The sequence below is a fragment of the Orycteropus afer genome, unplaced genomic scaffold, assembly GCF_000298275.1.
Source record: "Orycteropus afer afer isolate SDZICR_OR568_19922 unplaced genomic scaffold, OryAfe1.0 scaffold00054, whole genome shotgun sequence".
Taxonomy (NCBI): domain Eukaryota; kingdom Metazoa; phylum Chordata; class Mammalia; order Tubulidentata; family Orycteropodidae; genus Orycteropus; species Orycteropus afer.
Window position 1 is genome coordinate 12,150,485 of NW_006921641.1, and position 8,397 is coordinate 12,158,881.

Sequence of the window (8,397 nt, forward strand, 5' to 3'; positions counted from 1 at the left end):
ATTTCTAATTCCAACTTTTGAAGGAATCGCCATACTGCTTTCCACAATGGTTGTACCATTTTACAGTCCCACCAGCAGTGTATGAGAGTTCCTATCTCTCCACAACCCCGCCAGCATTTGTTATTTTCTGTCTTGTTGAACTTTGATACTAGTGCTGGAGCAAGATGGTATCTCATTGTTGTTTTGATTTGCGGCTGCCTTAGTTTTAAGACCCTGAAACACAGCTCATTGGTTTGTTAGCTCAATCACTATAGTGCCAGGATCATAATGTTTTAATTTTAATCTATAGGAAACTGTGGCTGCCAAGCTTTCCATTTCACTCTTACGTCACACCCAGCTACTTCCTGCAGACAAGGCCTTCTATGAAGCTGGCATTGCTGCCAAGGTGAGCTGGGACAAGAAAGGTGGGGCAGAGGAGATAAGGAAATACAAAGTCGGAAAGTTGAGAATATCCCATCTGCTCTTGTAAAGCTGAGTGTGGGGCTGGCTTTATGAAGGACATGGTTCTCCCATTATCCTCTTATAACTGTTTCCCCTGGCACCCTGAAGCAGCAGCATCCGTACCTAGCTATTCATTCCCATTTGCAACTTTTCTCTGCCACAGGCAGTTGGCTGGGAGAACATGGCATTCATCTTCCTCAACCGCTTTTTGGATCTGACTGATGTGAGTAGGGAAGTTGTAGCAGAGGTTGGGAGGCTTTTGCATGTCACAAGCTATGCGTATTTCATGGCTGCCCTCTCTGCCATAGGCAATTGAAGAAGGGACTCTGGATGCCCTTGACCACTCCGACTTTCAGGATACAGACATTCCCTTTGAGGTGCCACTCCCAGCCAAGCAGCATGTACCAGTAAGGACACAGGGTTGGATAATGGGAAGGCCTCACCAGTGTGTGAGTACATTGAGAAGGGAGGACACTGGACACTTTAGGTTGATCCTCCTAACCCTTTTTAATGGACATTAGTCAGCAACATCTTTGTGCTACATCTTTGGAAGGTCCTCAGCCCTCATTGTTCCTTCACTGGAAGTAGAAGCAGAGGAGAAAGATAAGACTGTGACTGTAATCCCAATCCAAGGACATAATTTATGGCTGAAAGCTGGTGTACAAGATGAGAGTTTAGCAAACTCTCACTTACTCACTGCCCACTTGCCCTGCCCTGTGTGAAGCTGCTGCTCCCTCTGTCCTTCCCAGGAGGCTCAAAGAGAAGAGGTTCGTGACTGGGTGCTCACAGTCTCCATGGACCAACGGCTAGAACAAGTTCTGCCCCGAGATGAGCGTGGTGCCTATGAGGCATCCCTGGTGGCAGCAAGCACTGGAGTTCGGGCACTACCTTGCCTTATTACAGGTATACAACCCTTTAATACCCCATATCCTGTGATGGGTGGAAAGGAAAAAATAGTAGTAGAATTGACAAACTTTATTTTACTGTTATTCAGTAGGGAGTACAGAAGATAGGCACACCCTACTACCCCCAGGTGGTTATTCATTTTTACCCCCTCAAATCCTAGTTCATCTTTTTTCTTGCTCCACAGGATACCCCATTCTGAGGAACAAAATTGAATTTAAGCGGCCAGGGAAGGCAGCAAACAAGGACAACTGGAATAAGTTCCTGATGGCCATCAAGGTTAGAGAGACTTGAAGGATGAAGGCAGGGAGAACAGCACCAGGGAAAAACCCCCAAAATACTAGAAGGGTGGGTGGGATTGTCAAGGACGGGGGGGTGTAGACCCTGAACCCTGCTCCCCGTGAAACTGAGTTGGAACTGATTTTCTTTATATTGGGGTGTTTTTTCTTAGCAGTGCTAATGTGTTCCTTTCATATTCTTTCCATTTACTCACAGACGTCCCACAGCCCAGTGTGCCAGGATGTTTTGAAATTCATCAGTCAGTGGTGTGGAGGGCTACCCAGCACCAGCTTTTCCTTTCAGTAGCTGATAGAGTTGAGGGAAGTTAGGGCCTCTCCGTCATTAAAGTTTTATAAGTATCTGAGACCACTGTATTCTTTGACCAAGGTCATGCCCAGTACCAGCCCAGTGTCCTTTTTCCCCCGAAGAAATCATAATCAAATGGACAAAGAAATTATTTTATTACAACTGTTTATATTGTCTTAGTGGTCAGGGCCCCCTGCTTAGTGGCAAACCCTTGTGAAACGAACCTCTGAACAGCACCTGCTTAAAAGAAGGGATAGCCCAGGTCAGAGAGGAAAGCAGCAGAGCAAAGAACTAGATCCAGTTCTAAGAGCAGTTCCCTCTCCCCACCTCTTACCCAAGCCACATCCCTCATGGTTCATTACCTGTCCTAAGCCCAACTTTTCAGGGATGCCTGGATTTCTTGATTTTGATCCAGTAGCTGCTCATTTTCCTGCCTTTTACATTTAGGAGGTTCAAGCTCTACCAGTTCCTCCAGCTGCAAAGAAAAGTGAAATTAGTACCTTGGCCCTGATTTTATAGGTCAGCATCTTTTCAACAGTCTAAACTTTTTCTGCCCACCTCACAAGTTTCGCAGCTGGAGAGCCCATTCCCCACTTCCTGTTCATCTTCCTTACCTGCCGCTGCAGCCCTTCCTTCCTGCAGGGCCCAACCCCTCGGAGAGTGAGTGCAGCCACACAACAGTAACCAGATAGAGCAGCCTCCACTGCAGACATGACCAAAGAAGGGATCCAAAGGGCCAAGGCTGTATCCTAAGAGGCAAGAATGAAGGATGGGGACTAACAGAGAGTGGGGCAGGAGCAGTAAATAGAGAATATTAAAAGGGCTTTGAAGACTTAAAAAAAGGATGAGAAAGAGAATGTGCTTACATAGATTCTTGTGGGGTCAAAGGGGCAGTCAGCATATCCAGGCCCCTCGTCCAGTGGTACCAAAGGATCCAGCAGTCCTGGATGGCAGTCAGCAATGAGACGGTGACCACCATTGGCCACAGTGAGTGACACAGCAAGGAGGAGGCCCAGTGAGCACGCAGCAGACAAGAGCAAGTTCATCAGAGCTAGTGCCAGCAGAACCCAGTGCTGTTCAGGCAGAAGATCAGAGTGAGCAGCTGAGGGTGAATAACTTTCCCATTGACTAGACACCTCAGTTTCTGTTTGAGGCACCTCCCTATTTAAGGACAGAGATGAGTCAACCCCCATTAGTCTGGCTGAAGGCCTCCTTACAAGCCCCAGAAGTCCCCTCTCACCAGTCGTGGGCAAAGAAGGTTCCTGGATGCCAGGAGGGCAACAAGTCCCACGGAAACACTCTGTAAAAGACACAAGGCCTGAGGCCTGCTCTGCTCCCAGCGCTCCCGCCCTCAACCCCGCCCAGCTCACCCCGCTCACCAGCAGCCCTGAGCCCACGGAGATGACATTGGCAGTGGTGTACTCCGGTGTGACGCCGCCGCGGGGATTGGCCACGTGCCGCAAAACGGTGCCGTGCAGCACGGCCCCCAGCAGCAGGTTCACGTGGCCCACCAGGATCAGTGCAAGCCCCACACGCATAAGCCGCCGGGGCCCCTGGGCCGCGTCTGCAAAGCACGGGGGAGGGGCGGGCCTGAGCCGGGGAGAGGGAGGGCAAGCCGGTCGTGGGCAGCCTCAAGTTAAGCATGGGCTGTAGGGTGGGCAGGGAGTGGTCGCAGGGAAGCCAAAGGGCCGCAAATTACCAAATCCGCAAAGGCTGCAGCACCTCATCCCGCACCTACGCACCTCGCCCGCTAGGCAGCTCTACCTGGCTCCTGGCCCCGCCCCACGGCCCAGTTCCGCCTCGATTACTACCTGAAGCCAACCACCACGCCCCTGGCGGCAGGCTCGGAGACCCGCTCCCCCTAGCGGGGAAGGCCAAACGCACACACGAACACATTTAGCAAAAAGTAGACTTTTATTACAGCAGCAACTGAGGCGAATCGAATGGCCCCCCCAGGGCCACCACTGCAGCACCACCTTTCTCTCCCGCCTGTCTGCCCCAGCGGGATAGAATTCAGCTCCCCCAGTGCCCATGGGCCTCCTTTCCACACAGGCTGGGCAGGAGCCAGCAGATCAGCTATTAGCCCCCAACCAGAAGGCAGCTGCTGAGAAGGCCCAGGCCCACGTCTGTGCAAAACAAGTAAACAAAGTGCAGAGGGGAGGAAGAGAGGGAGTAGGGAGGGGTAGGATGATGCTCAGAACCAGGGAGTCCCCGAGGCCCTCCTGAATAATGAAGGAGAGAAGGGGCTTCACAGGGTAATACTGACTGGGGGGAGAAGAGACATGGGCAGGGAGGGTCAGGAGGGCTGTTGCACATCTAGTGACAGCCACAGCTCAGACTAGGGGCCTGGCCCAAGTGAGCTCTAAGAGGAGACGGTGACAGCGGCTGAGTTGAGGGTGCTGTTCCTGGCAAAATTGAACTTGTTCAGAGTCTCCTCTAGCAGGGAAGTCAGCCGGCTCTGGTCAGCCTGAGGGAGAAGAGCTCAGTGAGACAGGGACTGAGAGAAGAAAAAGAATGGAGGCAGCCAGGGCAGATAAAGGAAAAAAACCTCACCTCGCTAATAAAGCCCAGCTGCACCAGCTCGGCTGCCAACTCTGGGATGTTCTCATCTGGTAGAAAAAGAAAACAGGAGGGGCTGAGTACAGTGTGAGAATGAGGGGCACAGAACCTTTAAAATAGCCCTAACTGGGTTAACAGGAGCTCTGGTGGCATAGTGCCTAAGGCATATGACTGCTAATCAGAAGGCTGGCGGTTCAAACCCACCAGCCACTCCTTAGAAGGAAGGTTGGCCAATCTACTTCCATAGTGATAGTGGCCTGGAAACCCAAGGAGGGGTTGGTGAGTCGGATCTGACTCAAGGGCAGCATGTTGTGTTTGTTTTTTTTGTTTAATTGGGTTAGCTGGGCCAGGGAAGAATGATACAAGCAAAACTATCAGAGCCACCCACCAATTTTAGAAGCTAAAATATACATTCTATGTAAGTCAATGTGTTATTTGCCTTGTCACCTCCTCTACCCAATTATGTCCTTCAAGGATAAGGCTCATAGACTCTCCATGCTCCTAGGGAAAGGAGACTCACTTGGCATCAGGTCACAGCTCAGGTGCCGATTCAGTTTGTCCTCCAGCTTCAACAGAAGCGTCAACTAGAGGATAAGACAGTCAGAAAATAAGGCTTCTCTCCCCTACCCTCTGGCCACCCAGCCCAATGCAACCCCTGGCAATGAGCATTACATGGTGTTTGACTCCTTCCTCCACTGACTCAATGTTGCACTGCATCAGCACCACCTAGGGAGACAGGGAAAAGAGAGTCACTAAAGTAGACTCAACCCTTGGAAGCCTTTCTAACTCTTAGGACATGGTTACCAGGGAGCAGAAATTCATTCTTCCTCTAAAGGACAAAGCCTTATTTGAAATATCCTCTCTGCTTCCCTTCTACCATGACCAATGACCACTGAGACATCCACACCCACATAGCCCCCACCTTGCGGGTCTCCACCTCAGCTGGTTCAGGTGTTGGAGTCTTAACAGAGGGGGGCACCACAGGTGATGTCACCTCCTCCTGCTGTGGCTGCTGGGGTCGAGGCAGCCCAAAGGCTGTCAGGGGATAGATCCCATTCCTGGTGGGAGATAAAGGTCACATGGGCTCTATGAATGCCTTAGGTCACCCAGCCCTGCTTCCTCTAGGAAGTATGTCTCCACTCTTCTCTCACCTGACATCTTCAAGGAATTTATCCAATTCCAGAGCTGGTGACTGAGAATACCTAGAAGAGAGAAGAAAGAAAAAAAAAAAAAAAAAAAAATGGAGACAAGCAAAATAGCAGATTCAATCATTCCCAGAGAATGGACAGTTTACAGAACCCATTCGGTAACACTGAGCGACCTGTCCATCTCAGACTCTTCAGTTAGTTACTTACAAAGTTTGAACTGGTTCTCTTCCCGGTCCTGCAGGGATTTCAGCCAGTACAGCACTGGTATCCATGTTTTTGGTGATCTCCTCCAGAGCATTCTCTGGGATCATGTCTGGAGGGTAAAATGAAGTGGGAATGTTATGGAGGAATAGTCATATTAAGATTCCTTAATGTCATAGAAGGTATGGGCTTTCTGTTGGGTAAAGAATCCCTTTGGAAATAGTAAAGAGAGCATGCCAATGATAGTTACAGCCCTCTATCTAAGCTGGAAGAAGATTCCTAGCAGAGCCAAGGAAACTCACGTTGGTGTCCCACAATGCAGTGGGCAGCAAGGAGTTTGAGCGAGGGAACCTCAAACAGTGCAGGGTGGAACAGAAGTTCTCTGGCTGTTGGTCTGCGAGCAGGCTCAGACTGCAGGCACTTTTGAATGAACTCCTAAAAAAGGGAACAAGGAACTAAAGCATGTATCTGGCAAGCACTCCATCAGGTCTATCTTTTTATATCTCTCATTAAACTTAGCATAAGACTTTGTACATACTAGATACTTAGTGCTTGCTGACTGAACAGACTGAGAAGTGTATCTGAAAGGGCTTTGAAAACTATAAGGTATTATATGAAAGATAACATTCACTATCTTCTGGTTTTAATTATTTTTCTGCTTTCCAACCACACACGAACTTGCTTTCTTTATTGTTGAAACTTATGATTTCTTTTTCCTTAGTTTCTACCTCTGCCCTCTTAGCCCACTTACTGCCTAAGTAAAGGTATGAGGTCTGATTTGAGCCCCTACAGCCAGACCTTACCCAAAGGAGGTTCCAGGCTGTACCTGCTGTGAATGCTATGTATCTGTGTGCAGCATACAACATGTCTATGTGATGATGTTAGTGTGTCCATTGGTCTGGGGCTCGGCTGTTCCCGGTACCAAGGCAGTATCTTTATGGAAGTAGACTGCCCAGTCTTCCTTCTGAGGAGTGGCTGGTGAGTTTGAACTGCCAGCATTCTGGTTAGCAGTCAAAAGAACATCTAAAGATATATGAGGACTTCCGGTAAGATGGAGGACTAGGCAGACAAGCGACACAGATACTCTTCAACAAAGAAAAGAAAAGCAAATTGACAGAGATATAGAAGATAATTCTGGAGCCCTGAGCTTTGAAAACTATGCAGAAGTGGATTAGGCACCAACTAGTGGAAAAACCTGAACAAAAATAGTGAGTACAGAGATGGTCGGAGCTGCGGACTATCAGCTACTCTGATGGGACCAATAGCCTGAATATTTCCAAGTGGTGTTGGGACCTGAGAATTGGCCTAAATATAAACCCTAGTCACCAAGGACTGCAGGGACAACTGCACTAGTAGCCAATGACTAGGAAGGGAAATAGCAAGGAAGGAAACAACCTGAGCTGTTGACTTTCCACTGTCCGGAGGGTGCAGCCATTTTGAATGTTTGTAAGTGGCAGCCATTTTAGATATTTAAAGTGAGGGAGGGCACAGCCATTTTGAATATTTACAAGTGGTGCACATTCTCGATATTTAAAGTGATCGGGGATACAGCCATTTTGAATCTTTATAAGTAGCAAACATTTTGGATTTTAAAATGATAGCATTCTCATTCGAATTCCAGGGTCCTAAAAATAGGCTCCATTTGCCAAGGTCAGCAGGGACATATGAGAGGCTGAAAACAGGAAAGGAGACAGGTGGTGAGTATTTAAGTGCTGTTAACTAGCAAACAGAAGAACACAATACCCTGCTTGAGCAGATAACATACAAACAAAACAAAGAAAATGAAAAAAAAAAAGTCACTCCAACACACAATCACCAATTAAATATAAACGCAAAAATGTCACAATGCCTCAGAGACAACAGAAAATCACAGTCCACACAAGCAAGCAAGATAAAGCAGGAGAAACAAGGGACCAGGATACAGACCTAAATAAAACACATCCCTGAAGAAGACGTAGCATTAGAACTCCCTTATCAGAAATTCAAAAGAATTATATTTAGGTATCTTCAACAAATTGAGAGACAGATCAAGGAAAACACAGAGAAAACCCTAGTACAATTTTGAAAGAAAATTAAAGGACAAAATAAATGAAAAATTAGAAATGATACAAAATCTACACACAGAAATCAAGAAGATTAATACTAAATTTCCAGAAATAGATAAGGCATTGAATGGGCAAAGGAGCAGAACTGAATCAGTAGAAGACAGAATCAGTGAGATTGAAGGCAAATACGTGATACACCTCTTTGGAAAGGGATAAATCAGAAAAAAGATCAAAACAAAATGAAGAAACCCTACGGTTCATGTGAGATACTATCAAAAGGAATAATCAGAGTGTAATCGGAATTCCAGAACAAGAAGAGACAAATAAAACCACAGAGAAAATTGTCAAAGATTTGTTGGAAGATAATTTTCCTGGTATGATGAAAGATGAGAATATTGGTTCCAGCAAGATGGCGGACTAGGCAGAAGGACTGCACAGACCCTCTTCAACAAAGAAAAGGGAAACCAATTAACACAGACACAGAAGATAATCTTGGACCCCTGAGCCTTGAAGGG

The 8,397-nt window shown here is 47.5% G+C and overlaps 3 protein-coding genes across 3 annotated transcripts in view; 1 reads left to right on the forward strand and 2 right to left on the reverse strand.

Annotated features, from left to right (window-relative positions):
- Positions 1 to 1,929, forward strand: part of IFT172 (intraflagellar transport 172) — a 52,745-nt gene extending 50,816 nt beyond the window's left edge. Inside the window, exons 43-48 of the mRNA XM_007938835.2 lie at positions 290 to 385; positions 605 to 664; positions 750 to 848; positions 1,191 to 1,344; positions 1,532 to 1,623; positions 1,840 to 1,929. Coding sequence (XP_007937026.1) covers positions 290 to 385; positions 605 to 664; positions 750 to 848; positions 1,191 to 1,344; positions 1,532 to 1,623; positions 1,840 to 1,929 — 591 coding nt within the window. The remainder of the gene's footprint in view (positions 1 to 289; positions 386 to 604; positions 665 to 749; positions 849 to 1,190; positions 1,345 to 1,531; positions 1,624 to 1,839) is intronic.
- A 367-nt stretch (positions 1,930 to 2,296) lies between these two features.
- Positions 2,297 to 3,656, reverse strand: KRTCAP3 (keratinocyte associated protein 3). Its single transcript, XM_007938836.2, has 6 exons — positions 3,629 to 3,656; positions 3,309 to 3,493; positions 3,170 to 3,229; positions 2,796 to 3,002; positions 2,544 to 2,678; positions 2,297 to 2,404 (listed from the first exon to the last, which is right to left on the reverse strand). Exons 1-6 carry the CDS (start codon positions 3,654 to 3,656, stop codon positions 2,297 to 2,299), a joined length of 723 nt encoding a protein of 240 aa, XP_007937027.1.
- Positions 3,657 to 4,291: 635 nt separating this feature from the next.
- NRBP1 (nuclear receptor binding protein 1) overlaps positions 4,292 to 8,397 on the reverse strand; it is a 14,934-nt gene continuing 10,828 nt past the window's right edge. The window contains exons 11-18 of the mRNA XM_042780678.1: positions 6,140 to 6,272; positions 5,844 to 5,949; positions 5,640 to 5,690; positions 5,411 to 5,546; positions 5,161 to 5,214; positions 5,009 to 5,072; positions 4,483 to 4,538; positions 4,292 to 4,396 (exon numbers count right to left, since the gene is read on the reverse strand). Coding sequence (XP_042636612.1) covers positions 4,292 to 4,396; positions 4,483 to 4,538; positions 5,009 to 5,072; positions 5,161 to 5,214; positions 5,411 to 5,546; positions 5,640 to 5,690; positions 5,844 to 5,949; positions 6,140 to 6,272 — 705 coding nt within the window. The remainder of the gene's footprint in view (positions 4,397 to 4,482; positions 4,539 to 5,008; positions 5,073 to 5,160; positions 5,215 to 5,410; positions 5,547 to 5,639; positions 5,691 to 5,843; positions 5,950 to 6,139; positions 6,273 to 8,397) is intronic.